Source organism: Leptodactylus fuscus, chromosome 4, assembly GCF_031893055.1.
Source record: "Leptodactylus fuscus isolate aLepFus1 chromosome 4, aLepFus1.hap2, whole genome shotgun sequence".
NCBI lineage: Eukaryota > Metazoa > Chordata > Amphibia > Anura > Leptodactylidae > Leptodactylus > Leptodactylus fuscus.
This window is the reverse complement of record NC_134268.1, coordinates 215,005,036-215,019,794: the sequence shown is the minus strand read 5'-3', so window position 1 is coordinate 215,019,794 and position 14,759 is coordinate 215,005,036. Positions and strand designations below refer to the sequence as shown.

At 44.8% G+C, this 14,759-nt stretch overlaps 1 protein-coding gene across 3 annotated transcripts in view; it reads left to right on the top strand.

Moving 5' to 3' along the window:
• DYNC1I1 (dynein cytoplasmic 1 intermediate chain 1) overlaps nucleotides 1-14,759 on the top strand; it is a 280,263-nt gene that overhangs the window by 243,717 nt on the left and 21,787 nt on the right. For all 3 annotated transcript variants that reach the window (XM_075271791.1, XM_075271790.1, XM_075271789.1), the window contains one exon: nucleotides 717-842. In XM_075271791.1, coding sequence (XP_075127892.1) covers nucleotides 717-842 — 126 coding nt within the window. The remainder of the gene's footprint in view (nucleotides 1-716; nucleotides 843-14,759) is intronic.

Sequence of the window (14,759 nt, the reverse complement as noted above, 5' to 3'; positions counted from 1 at the left end):
TCAATGATGCCTGAAGTCTACGTCAGCCCTGAGTTGGTGCAGATTCGGCGCAGGCGCTCGGCTGAATAAGGTGCACTCTACACTCGTGCAGGGCTTTTCAAGGCCAGTCTTCATAACTCCTCCCCCATTGACTGTCGTGGTGTCCGCCATCTTACCAGACAGAGCTGTCCTGTTTTTTTCTTCTAGAATCTTCCACCCTAGTCTAGAGGCCTTGGCAAACAGCACCTCATATCTCAGCATTTATGAAATTGGGGTAAATGATCTGACTACTGAATTTCCAGGTTTGGAGCGGAGTCCCCTAGAAGAGATAACCCGGTATGCAATAATGACACGGATCGGGCAGACATGCTGGGAGTTGTAGTCCAGGAACGTCACGCATTGCCTAACATCGGATTTAATTACTGAGCGCTCGGAGCCGAGCGGCCGGATCTCAGACTGTTGTGGTTTGCTCTGCATACTTTTTGTGCATAACATGGAAAATCGTCTCTGCCATGGATTCGATGCCCTTTTACTATGGAAAATAGACGTTGCTTCTTTTTTTTCTTCTGCCCGGTGGGGGTTGTGATTAGAGAACAATAAATCCCTGTTTTCCATGGCAGGAGGCCTCTGTGTTACCAGGAGATGCCTGCGGGGGGCGTACATCTACTGAGATCTATCCTCATAGTCGCGGCCACCGCAGTAACAATGTTTATGTTTTGCTCATCTCTCATTGGTAGGTTCCCACCGCAAGCACAACCGTGGAAGGAGCGTCCGCACTCAACCGTGTCCGCTGGGCTCAGAGTGGCCGAGAAGTGGCGGTCGGCGACTCCGAAGGACGGATCTGGATCTATGATGTCGGAGAGGTACGGAGCAAATGATACATCCGTCTAAGTCATCCAATCAGATGTGAGCTCGGTGAGATTGGTGCTTACGTCTGATTGGCTGTCATTATTGAAGGCGGAACATTTAAGAAAATATCTGTTTCTGGGAAAGCTGGGTGACAGCCAATGTGACTCCCGTATGGGTTATTACTCAGCTTTACTATCATTATGAATGACCTTTCTACTGAATGAATGTTGTTGGGGCCCCATGGGCAATGTATTGTTGGGGGCCACTGTCCTATTTCACTAAAATCGGTCTAGATGGTTCCTCATTGGGTAAGACCCATCCAACTTTCTATAATCAATAGATAAAAACAGCAGAATTCTGCCTCGTACAGGAGATGAGCGGGGCCTGCAGCTGGTTATTGGAGCCCCCTCTGGTTTCATTGGGAAAGGGGAGGGGGAAGGAATTATTTACAAGGATAGGCGGAAAATTCCAGTAAGAATTGAACATATGTGTCCTGAACATGTACATTGCCAGGGCCTTGTGCTCCCTGTATTTATCTATCTATCTATCTATCTATCTATCTATCTATCTATCTATGTCCTATCTATCTATCTATCTATCTATCTATCTATCTATCTATCTATCTATCTATCATCTATCTATCTATCTATCTATCTATCTATCTATCGATCTATCTCATATCTATCATCTATCTATCTATCTATCGATCTATCTCATATCTATCTTCTATCTATCTATCTATCTCTCGCTCTATCTATCTATCTATCTATCTATCTATCTATCTATCTATCTATCTATCAATCATCTGTCTATCTATCTATCTCCTATCTATCTATCTATCTATCTATCTATCTATCTATCTATCTATCTATCTCCTATCTATCTATCTATCTATCTATCTATCTATCTATCTCCTATCTATCTATCTATCATCTATCTATCCATCCATCCATCCATCCATCCATCCATCCATCCATCCATCCATCCATCCATCCATCCGTTTTTAGCAGACAGGTTCTCCTTCTTTCCAGTCCCTATGACCTGAACAACATATAGCTGAACAGTAGTGTGAACCTAGCGTCAGCCATTGGCAAGTATTATTCATAGAACATGATGGAACTGACATCTGTCACAGGTCTGGATAAAGGATTTCACGCTTATGGTTCCTCTCTAGTTGTTTCTATAACTATTCAAGAGAAGAACCTTGACGTGATGGTCTTTTGCGGAGGTTTGGCCGTACCTAGATGTCCTCATCGCTCTAGTCATGTTTGGTAACATCAGAGGACTGTAACCTGCAGCTCCCCCGGTGTTATCAGAGAGATAAGCAGGACTGGAGGACAAAACATCAACAACCTCAGATATGTCTATGAGGTGCTAAGTAAAGACCTGGAAGAAAGTTCTAAGAACATGATGAGAAGAAGAGACCTCATATAAAACGCCCCGTCCTACCATTAATGAAAACATGATGGTTCTCTGGAAGTGTGGTAACTGTGTGGGGTCTTCATTGTCTTAAAGGGGTTGTCCCGAGTGAGAAAAAAACATGGCATCTTTCTTCATTCCTGAAAGAGTGATTAATGAGGGTCCAACATCTGGGACCATCACTAAGCAGATGTTCTGAGGGGCCACCAGCACTGGAGCTATATAGTGGTGGAGCCAGAAGGCTTTGTATTTTTTATATTATTGGCCACAGAGCCTCTGTAGACTTCTCTTCTGCACCAAACCTTGTATACTTTTTTCTGGAACAGTCCAGAAATTGACCAGTGACCAGTCCTGTGTTGACTACATACATTGTCCTCCGCATACGGTATGTTGGACACGCTCTTGCACAACTCTACTGTCCATCGCAGACAGCCAGTAAAACCATATGGTGCCCAATAAGTGGTATCCTCTATAAACCACACAAGGGGGTTCTGCGTTTTATAGCCCACTCTGAACTTTGTCAGCCATTTTGGATTATTGTTGCCAAGTCTCCCTAAACGTGAAACGTGAAAAAAGGGTTGACTTCCCGAAGAAGAGTTAGAAGAGTTGGGCAGCCCTCTGTTATAGTATATGGGATGTGGACACTTTATGTACAAGTCACATCACAGAGAGGAGCGTGACCGGCGTATTAAGTGTCCAACTCAAGGGGGAATGGCACGCAACAGAATAGTTGCAAAGTATGTTGTAGATACCTTGGGGGTAATATCAGTCCTCATCTGTGTCTACAAGTCTGTGTCGGACAACCAGTCACTGTGAGACACCCAGTATATAGTATACAGTATATCTCCAAGTGACAGATATATTATCAATTGGAAAGCCAAAATGTCCGACAGGAAGTAACTAAAGGCACAGAAAGACTCCGGTACATACTGGTGGACTTACAGACTTACTGGCGCCCTGTAGTGTGTACTGCCCTTCCAGGTGCCCTATGATGTCACCGGGCATGTGTAGGAGCGAAGACTTTATGTTTATCTTTATATCCAATTTTGAGCTGACAGACTCCCTTTAAGAACCAAAATGGCTGACAGGAAGTCATAACTAGAATAGTGTATAACTAGAATAGTGTTATGGTCATGTCCATTGGTCGGTCATGTTGGGGGTTGTAGTGTTCTATGTGTAGAATAGTGTTACGGTCGTGTCCATTGGTCGGTCATGTTGGGGGTTGTAGTGTTCTTTGTATAGAGTAGTGTTACGGTTGTGTCCATCGTTCAGTACGGTCACTGCGCTCACTAGTCTTCTCCGTCCATGTAATGTGCTGTAGTTTTACACGTTACACCCGGGATCAGCCATTAGTCACGTCCACTTTCTCTCTCTTCCTGCTCCCGCTTTATTCCTCAGAGCGGAGACGACCTGCAGCCACTTTGTACATTTTCACGACCTTATTTGATATTGGACAGCAGCTTTACTTCCAACATGGGAACGGGCCGGGATACCACGGAGAGCAAAATTAAAAACTGTCTCGAGCCCGGACTATTGCTGTGGCATTATGGGAGTTCTTAATTGGGGAGCCGAGGGTTATATATAGGAGTCAGTGTTCTAATTGGCCATTACCCAATATGTAGCGCTGTGATCCCGACCTATAACACGAGCCGTTGCTGACGGGTATATAATCTGCTATATGGGCTGACGTCATGTTCCCTCATGGCTTCCTCTGGTTCTCTTATTGACTAAAAAATACGACATGTCTATTATTAGTCTTGAGGGAGGAAAGGGAATGTTCTCTGCCAGTGCAACGCGTTCATTTACTCGCAGTTCACGAGGTGATGTATGAATTTTTACAACCATGTTATGTTAACAAGATTATTTACTCACTGCCAAAAATATAGGAGCCGCGTATGTAAAGGAAGGCATGCTAATTAACGCCGCTTGTCCCGGCCCGGTATAGCTTTCATCTCGCTGATATCACATCTGCTCGTAGCCCGCAGAGTAAGATTAACCTCAGGAGCCCCAGAGCACCGATCGCTCCGAGCGAGACCCAATGCAACGTGCGGGATGGCAGGGGTTAAAGCTTCGCATCTGTTCCACTTCTACCCTTAGGAGGGATGACAGAAAGACGTCCACTGACATTCACCACCGGCGTCCTACCAGGTATAATCATGCGGCACCCTTCAATTATTCATGGGCTCTTTGTTCGGCATTTTGAAAAGCTGTAGATGTGAGAAGCTGACATGGAACGGGAACTCATCTCCCAGACGTTCTGCAGACCACGGATGACCTCGATGTCTTCAACTCTCTATTTTCCATGCGATACCAATGTCACGAGAAGTGTTTGATAGAACCGGGCGTCGTACTGTTCAACGTGCAAGGATATGTCAAATTTTGGGGTTTTCTGGACCACTCCAAAAAACTAGACAGGGACAGAGCTAAGCTTGAAAGATATAAGTCCTACCTATATCCTATATTAACCCAGAGGAAGGGACGAAACCTCTGTGAGGTGATGTCAATTGTTCTACATCAGGCTATCAGAATAATCTCCGGATCTATGAGCCTTCTCCGTGTCTTTGAGAAAGGTCTTCAAGGTCTCTTGTGATCTTGGTCAATAAATCTACTATCACACCATGCTTAAGAGAATTCCATAGTCTTACAATAAAGAATCCCGTCTATAATAATGGTAAAACCTTCTTCCCCTCAGCATAAAGGATGTCCATTTGTGATGGTTACAAGCCAAGGTGTACAAAGAGCTTTGTATGGTCCATTCATATAGATTAACGTTTGGTAGAACTGAGTCCGAACATCTCAACCGGAACATATCTTATGCCCAGTTCTCATCTGCGTTCAGGTTTTTGTTCAGGGAGTCTGCTTGGGGACCTAAGAAACCACACGGACCCCATAGACTATAATAAGGGCCATGTGGTTTCCGCTCGGTTTCCGCAAGAACCATACGCACCTCATTTTAGTCTATGGAATCCGTGTGGTTTTTTAGATAACCGCTTTTTAATGCATATAGGTTTCCGTTCAAGGGGTCGCCAAGCAGACTCCGGGGCCTTAGACTGTCCATCTCCAAACCAGATTTCTTTGAGATAGAGGTTTGCCTGGATTGGAAACAAGATGTTCTTGTTTGATAGGGAATTATTGATGTTAGGACCTTCATCGTTGGTATCACCATCACCCATGCCATTTGGTCAAGGACGTTGGTCAGACCAGTATCCTGGTTGTATGACTATGTAAAGGCTACTCGAGCTTGTTGACAAAGTTCCTCTTTCCAGAGACTCCATTGTAGCACTGAAACTCTTCAGCTCCTCTCTTTGACGGGTGTATTTTTGGCTTGTGTGATGGCCACTTGCCCCGTCACCACATGTGATCCCATAACCTCTCCAATTCATGCTTCAGTGAAAACCAGCCGGTAGGAAAGCTGGTGGCTTAGATTTTGGTGGTCACCTCACGTAGAGGTGCAAATCTGTCTACAAACCTCTTCCATTGGGATGGGCTAGTACTTTTCCAAATTTCCATTTTGGGGCAGCCATCTATTACCTAGAGCAGAGAGTTACTGGAAGGAACACAATAAGCTTCTGCACTAGGGAATTTGCTCTTTCCAATATCTCGCCACCCAAGACGTTTCAGCTTTACTTTTGAGAACTTGCCATCCAGTTGGGAAAACCCCATTAATATATAAACCATGAAGAAAACCCATGCAAAATTTTTTTAGTTTTTTTTTTCCCCCTAATAACCTCCCTCCGCCTTCTTCTCGTGGTGTGTGAATCCACTGCAATTCCTTGCCAGATCTCGTAACATTCGCACTGACAATTACACTCGGCGTCTCGGTTTCTTTCGCACTCTTCACTCATCTGAATGGCGGTGACACAGTGGAAAGGAAATGGCACTTGACAGGGCCGTGACTATAAGAGCCAAGCGTAAAAAAGAGGCAGGAAAAAGAAGAGTCCACAATAAGACAAGGCGACGTTTGGCTGCCGAAGATGCCTCATTGTAATGGCTTTTGACAGTGCGGAGAATGAGGCTGACGACTTATCGAGGAGCTCAGCAATCATGTGCGAGGGAAGGCGAGTCCCCAGCCACATGGGACGCCAGCACATGACTCATACTGCAACAATTTCGCCCATCGGCCATGAAATCACAGCGCTTCAGTTACAGCTCATATTAGATGCAGTTAATGTTTTCCTACTGTACACATCCTTCTATACAAGGAGACTTGCTTTGTTAACCCCTTTTTCCTTGCAAGGAGCTAAGCTTTGTCTCTGAGACTGTTCATAGTCATAGTGCAAGACGCTTCATGGGATTGTTCGAAACTAGAAAACATGGCTGCTTCTTTAACAAAAACAGCGCCACTCATGTTCACTGGTCGTATATGGTAGTGCAGCTCTGTTCACTTTACGAGAAACAAACAGAACCTGTGAATGTGGGCGGTGCGATTTTTGAAGAAAGTAGCCATGTTTTTCTCCTCTTCTAGATCCAATAGTCTGTGCAGATATTGGATGAAGCTTCGGGGTCAGACATTTGGGCGGCATAGGCAGTATTGGGCTTGGAGAGTGTGGATTGGGGGTTCGCGTATCCTTGGAGTCTCGTCAATCTTGTTTGGAACGTGTGGGCGTGGTGTAGGTAGGTGATGGGTCTTAAAGGTCTTTGGGTGGGGTTTAATAGTCTTTGGGGTCTCATCTTCCTCTTGTTTGGTGACAGCTGGACACGTATTTGGCAGCGATCTCCACAGTGGCCTCTTCTTCTCCCAGTAGGATGTAGAGTTTCCTCTTCTCATCGGCAGATGTGAAGTCTGGGATGTGGGCAGAGAGTCTTTGGTAGCAGATGGCCCTCACAGCTGAGTATTTGGTGCAGTGTAGTAGGAAATGGGCCTCGTCTTCTAGGGCCCCTTGAACACAGTGTTGGCACAGTCTGTTCTCCCGTGGCTTGTATGACTGCTCGTGCCGCCCTGTTTCAATCTCTACAAAATGGATGCAAAATGGACGACACTTGGCCATCAAAACGGATACAAAATGGACGACACTTGAAAACCAGACAAATGAACATGGAACAAACACAAAACGGGCTCTTAGGCTCTTGGATCCTTATAAACCCTTGTGTAAATTGGCATTGGCTGTAAAGATTGGCGTTTGGTACATACTGGCCCTTTAAGAGGCCCAAAACTAGGGTTTGCACACAAGCCATGGCCAGTGGTTTGATCAGGAAAAAAAGTGGTGGCTGGACATGTTCATATCTATAGGTGGGCCAGAACAAGAAGACCAAGAAAACTCAAAACATGACTAAATGGCATCTTAAGGGAAGAGTGTGACTCATGGATATATTCCCAAGTCAATTTAGAAGGCTCTTAGGGAGGGTTGTCCGAGGCACAACATATGAGATACTCGTAAAACAAAAACTTTCCCTCCCAACTTAAAAACAAAAAAAAAATCCTTATTATTTCCACATCCATGCTATGTTTTTGCATCCTTAAAGGGTTTTTCATCCTTCCTTCCCTACAAAGAAAACGATGCAAAGACTGAACATTTGAGACAAGGCTCCTTAGAGTAGAATGACCCGCACTGTTCTCCTCGGCTTCTCTGTTGCTTTAGATCAATGACCCCTTTTGTGTAAATAATTCCTCATCCTCTTGTTAACTGATTTTCAGACAACAAGGGGTGTGGGGGGGAGAGAATCGGTCACCACAGAGTCCATTGTGGGAGTCTTGTTAGAAGCCACTGACTCACAACTACAGTCTTACGAATGGAGAACATTGTCCCGTCTCTCCAAGACCAGATACTATCAGTTGTGTCATTTTTGGATGTTAGCCTGGTAGGAGGAGACACTTTAGTACCTGACACTGTCTGTCGAGAGAAGGTCCCGTATCAGAAAGCAACATGAGATGTTTTATTGCCGTGATAAGGCCTTAAACATGGAGCAGGAATTTGATGGTTGACCAAAACACTTTGGTGTTCATGTTCTATGGAGTTAATGAGGCACGAAAGGACAACTGAGTATTTCTTGAAGAACAGAGAACTTATTGAAGATCCGCGAAGGTCTTGGGAATGATAAGTTACACTTGGTTGGGCCTTAGGTGGCAGCAAACCCGCAGTGATCTTGTGTTGGGGTGGAGGAGCACTTCTAATGAGAAGCTCCAAAATGTGCGAATGGGAAGACATCTACTTCAAACTCAACTTCAGACAAGTCTGTTAGTGGGTCCAAAAGGCTATGAACTCCCTATTTTCAGAAGGAGAGTTGGGTTGACCAGTAATGGTGGTAATTCATCTCTTGGATGTATTATTGTTGTGGATTCGCAAGCCCTTCTTAGTTGTCTAACCTTTCCATTTGCCCCTCGCCCTAGATGTGGTCAATAGTCTTCAGTCTTTGACCCGTATGATCAGGCTAGTTCTTCACAGTCCTTGTAGCATTGGTTGGCCATTGATGGCACCCATCATTTTTTATTCTTAGTACTTGACATGATCACTGATCAAGTCATGATAAATGGGTTGTAAGAGAAGCCCACCATGAACAGGTCAATGTTTCACCGATACACATGGTCATTGAGTCATCCAAATGTGTCTACCAACGTACCTGTAGACCTCATCGATGGTAGTCTGTTCATAGGTAGGGTTCTAGATCGCCCGCCTGTACATAGTGATCCCTATATACACTATGTGATCAAAAGTATCCGGACACCTGGCTGAAAATGACTTACAAGTTGGTGGCGCCCTCCATGGGTAATGCTGGATACAATATGGTGTTAGCCCACCCTTAGTCTTGATGACGGCTTCCACTCTCACAGGCAGACGTTCAATCAGGTGCTGGAAGGTTTCTTGGAGAATGGCAGCCCATTCTTCACGGAGTGCTGCACTGAGGAGAGGTATCCATGTAGGTAGGTGAGGCCCAGCACCAAGTCGGCGTTCCAAAACATCCCAAAGGTGTTCTATAGGATTCAAGTCAGGACTGTGTGCAGGCACGTCCATTACAGAGATGTTATTGTGGTGTAACCACTCCGCCACAGGCCGTGCAGTATGAACAGGTGCTCCATCGTGTTGTAAGATGCAATCGCCATCCCCGAATTGCTCTTCAACAGTGGGAAGCAAGAAGGTGTTTAATACATCAATGTAGGCCTGTGCTGTGATAGTGCCACGCAAAGCAACAAGGGGTGCAAGCCCCCTCCATGAATAACACCACCACACCATAACATCACCGCCTCCGAATTTTACTGTTGGCACTACACACGCTGGCAGATGACGTTCACCGGGCATTCGCCATACCCACACCCTGCCATCAGATCGCCACATTGTGTACTGGGATTCGTCACTCCACACAACGTTTTTCCACTGTTCAATCGTCCAATGTTTACACTCCTTACACCAAGCGAGGCGTCGTTTGGCATTGACCCGCGCGATGTGTGGCACCCAATCACCTGACCACGTTCGAAGTCCGTGAGTTCCGCGGAGCGCCCCATTCTGCTCTCTCACGATGTCTAATGTCTACTGAGGTCGCTGATATGGAGGACCTGGCAGTAGGGGGCAGCACAATACACCTAATAGGAAAAACGGATGTTTTTGGGGGTGTCTGGATACTTTTGATCACATAGTGTATCATGGGGGTCATTTCAGTCAACTTGGACCAAAATCGATGTATTGCCCCAGCCTTAGATAGTGGATTGTCCTCTACAGTACATGACTTCGCACCATTGTAGGAAGGTTGTGATGAAATCTGTAGAATGTTAGGACCATGGGAACGATTCATTATTAATTCCATAATAGCCGCTCCTGACCCTACAGACATTACTGCGGCTCATGGAGCCAATCGGCCAGTTTTATACATGGACAAAAACTCTGCACACATTTTACTTTTCCAAAATATTTTTATTGCTGCAAAGATTTATGAGAACAAGTTATGGGAAACACATTGTACTTTTTAAGGAAGAATAGGTGTATAAAATAATGCCGCCGGCCCTGGCTGTGGGCCCTGCACTATAACGTCACCGCTCCGCTCTCCAATGGTATTTATGGCATTTTACAGGATGAAATCTCCCTTTTAGGACCCGTTTTCAGCTTGTATATACAAACCTGCATTAGAGAGAGTTTTTGTAGCTGAAGAAACCTTTGCACGACTGCATAAATTTTAGTGCCTTAGGGTACGACAAGAAAAACGGCTGTTTTTAGCAATGGCGTCTAATCTCTTGCTTGTAATTGAAATATGTTGGCTGAAATTTGTTTCGATAATACACTCTGTGATGTCCTGATGAAAGGTTATGAAGCTTGCGTGATCGTAGAAACTTAGGTAACCCTCATGCAACTTTAACAACCTGTGTCGTCTTTTTGCTACTTTCCCAACATAGATCGTATTGGAGTCGAAGTCCGTAAGAAAACTTGGGTTCCATTTATGCCTAAGAACAAATGTTCTGACACCCCATGATACAAAGACATACAAAGATGCCTCCCTATAGAAATAACTTTCGATCAAAGTAGTAGAGTGGCGCACATTTAACAAAGTGGTAATAATCCCAACTTTAAAGGGGTTTTCCCACTATACTTATCCCTGACCACAGTGTAAGTGATAAGTGTCTGACGGCTGGAACCCACACCAATCAGTAGAAAGGGGGTCCTCAGGTCCTCAATCATATTCTCCATCCAGTTCTTTGGTACTTTGGGGTTGGAGTGCTGGTCAAGAATAACATCAATCCAATCACTTGAGACTCTTGGGTCACTTGAAGGCCCCATCCTTGTGATTGTTGGTGGTCCCAGTGGTTCAATCTCCAGAGATAATTTAACCCCTTTTTTTTGGATAGGGGATACCTATCAGTAATGGGAAAACCCTTTAAATTCATGACGACCGCACCTTTAAATTGATGGGTAGCTGTTGGACAAACACAAACAGGCATGTTTGGTTTGACCTAGCATTCATACAGTATTGTTCCGATGATGGAAAGTTTAGAAATTTATGGAACTATTATATAAATACCGCTGTATATGATAGTAGCGGGTGAGTACTTTGGCAGTGGGTGTGACCATATTATTAGGAGGGGGCTATGGCATTTTATGCATTTTCTTTGCTACTGATATTCTCATGAGCAGAGATGGCGGACCTCGGGGGATTGGATTTGCAAGATTCACCCTCCAGTTTGTTGACCCGAAGCAGAAGTTTTTTATTATATTGCAGGCTCTTTTTAGACCCCAGAATATAATAAGCGGAGTCCCAGGGGAGGTGCGGTATAATAATAATCACTGATACTCGCCTTCACTGACACAGCAAGTTCCCTGTATCTTCCGGTCTCTTCTGTGATGTCACAAGCCCTGGGGGATCATTCAGGCCAGTGATTGGGCCTCATTGGTCACATGGGGTGCACTGATGTCATGACGTGTCACAACATCAGCATGCTTCATGTAACCTCTGTGGCCTGTGATAGGGATGCCCCGTGGCCCAAGACATCACAGAAGAAGCCTAAAAACGGGGGCCACACGGTGGCTCAGTGGTTAGCACTGCAGCCTTGCAGCACAGGAGTCCTGGTGTTCAAATCCCACCAAGGGCAAAAAAAACCATCTGCAAGGAGTTTGTATGTTCTCCCTGTGTTTGCATGGATTTCCATCCCAATTCCAAAAAAGACATACTGATAGGGAAAAATGTACATTGTGAGCTCTATGTGGGGCTCACAATTTACATAAAAAAAAAAAAAAGAAGAGGCCTAAAAACTGAGGAACACCCACTGCAGAGAAGACCAGGAGAGCTGAGTATCCGTTTATTATGTTACCCTCTGGGCCTCCACTAATTAGACTCCAAGGTTTAGTGATTTATGGGTGTGAACTCCAAAAATTTCAGGATCAAGCGCAAATTTTTTGAAAAAATTTGTAACAAACCCGACTCCTAATGAACCAATTTGCCCATCTCTACTAAGGAGTCGGGGCAAGGGGTTAAACTATTAGGACAAGTTCTTCTATGGGGGTAAACGGAAGAATATTTAGAATACATAGTACCCCGAGCCTTAGAGATTGGTATCTATTTTTTTTTTTTTTTTTAAAAGTAGATTGGGAGCCCCATTCACGGATCAAAATGTACTTTTTTTCCCCCGCAAACACGGGGAGAACATTCTGAGTGGAGTGTATACTCAGTGTGAAGGCTCCGCTGCGGTTCTATAGGAATGAATAGAAGCAACCGGCACACACTTAACCCCCTGCGCGCCGGCTGCGTCCATTTATTCTAATGGAAGACTAGCTAACATCCCTAGTAGCTACTTACCTGCAGAGATGGCTGGTCCGGTGCCCGGTGTTCTTGGTCTTCTTCGCCTCGCTGCCCCCGCCTTCGTGTTAAAGAGCTAGGAAGAAGGCGGGGCTTGTTACCTGACGTCTCTCCTCCCAGTACCCGCCCACACTCTCCTAACCTGGGAGGCAGGGGGCATCGAGGTGAAGAAGAACGAGAGTACCGGAGCAGCCATCTCTGCAGGTAAGTGGACACCAGGGGGGACGAAGTAGCCAGAGGATCAAAAAAAATTCCTCTGGCTACTTAGTGATTAAAAAAATTACTACACAGCGTGGATTCTAACAATTAAAGCGTTCAATTGTTAGATTCCATGCTGTATAGTAAATAGGATTGTTTTTAAAATCCGATCTCCGATTAGTAAAAAAAATCCCATTGACTTGCATTTGGATCGGAATCGGGATCGAGATCGGGTTCGAATGAAAAATGATCGGAAATCGGATTTCAAAATTGATCCTGAAAAGTCAAGATCGGCTCAACCCTAGTTCTAACCACTGAGCCACCACGTTGCCCCATTCCAGTAGCACGATACGTTCCTTTACCCTGCTCGATCGGTAGGTGGTATTATAATTCAGAACAATGCCATACACCCTTGTGTACTCAGGGTACTAAACACAGAATGTCATATCCATCAACAGCAGCTTGTTGATGGTTTCCAGCTAGCGGAATATGCTTATTCTATTAACACAACGCAGGTGATGAAGATATTTCGCAGAGACCTGGATTTTACATTAGCCGACCAGAGAGCCCAATGTTAATGAATAGTAGGACTTGTATAAGTTCATATACTTATTAATAGCGTATTTGGAGGTATTTATTAGTATTTTATCCCAGGGATCAGGAAATGGCCCACGGGGGTAACATGACCTGAAAGTTTCTACTATAAATTAATTGTAGACAAGAACCTGGATAAAGTAGAACAACACCAAACCCTGGTAAACGGCAATGCGAGCTCCTTGTTTTCCCTTTGTACTTATACGGTAATATTTATAAGGCAGGGGCCCAATTACGATATATTAAATGAAGGAAACAGTAAATTCCCCTCTTGACTCGAGGCCGCGGTTTATAGAAATAAGCTGCAATGTACTGTTCGAGCCACCATTTTCTGCCATGGAATTTTTTTTTTTTTTTCTAAACTTTTGATTATCTGTCAATTGGTGAAAATCCTTTGCAATTTGCAACATGTTAATAATAATACGAGGCAAAGTCCAACGCTCCCCGGGAGACTGTAAACCGACGGGAAACTTACAGCCATTTACTAACTCAGGATCTGAAGCTAGAATGGGATTGACTTGTATTCATGGCGACGTAGGGACAGGTTTATCGAGAGCATCTCAGGGACCCCTATGTAAATACCGCTAATACCAGTCAGCAGAAATCCCCCCCCCAGGACCCCAAATTCAAAAATAATTCACTTTGCCATATAAAATTCTTTTTCGTTCCCCCAATGTCATTGAACGCCAATGTTCCAATGTTTTTGATCTTTGAGAACTTGGAAAGAATTTTTCAAATTTCATTTCTCCTGATTCTTGTAGTCCTCATCACTCCCAGGTGTCTGTATTAGTGTATGAGGTCTGGTCTGGGGTCTGTATTAGTTTAGAGGTCTGGTCTGGGGTCTGTATTAGTTTAGGGGTCTGGTCTGGGGTCTGTATTAGTTTAGGGGTCTGGTCTGGGGTCTGTATTAGTTTAGAGGTCTGGTCTGGGGTCTGTATTAGTTTAGGGGTCTGGTCTGGGGTCTGTATTAGTTTAGGGGTCTGGTCTGGGGTCTGCATTAGTTTAGGGGTCTGGTCTGGGGTCTGTATTAGTTTAGAGGTCTGGTCTGGGGTCTGTATTAGTTTAGGGGTCTGGTCTGGGGTCTGTATTAGTTTAGGGGTCTGGTCTGGGGTCTGTATTAGTTTAGGGGTCTGGTCTGGGGTCTGTATTAGTTTAGGGGTCTGGTCTGGGGTCTGTATTAGTTTAGAGGTCTGGTCTGGGGTCTGTATTAGTTTAGGGGTCTGGTCTGGGGTCTGTATTAGTTTAGGGGTCTGGTCTGGGGTCTGTATTAGTTTAGGGGTCTGGTCTGGGGTCTGTATTAGTTTAGGGGTCTGGTCTGGGGTCTGTATTAGTTTAGGGGCCTGGTCTGGGGTCTGTATTAGTTTAGGAGTCTGGTCTGAGGTCTGTATTAGTTTAGAGGTCTGGTCTGGGGTCTGTATTAGTTTAGGGGTCTGGTCTGGGGTCTGTATTAGTTTAGAGGTCTGGTCTTGGGCCTGTACTAGTTTAGGGGTCTGGTCTGGGGTCTG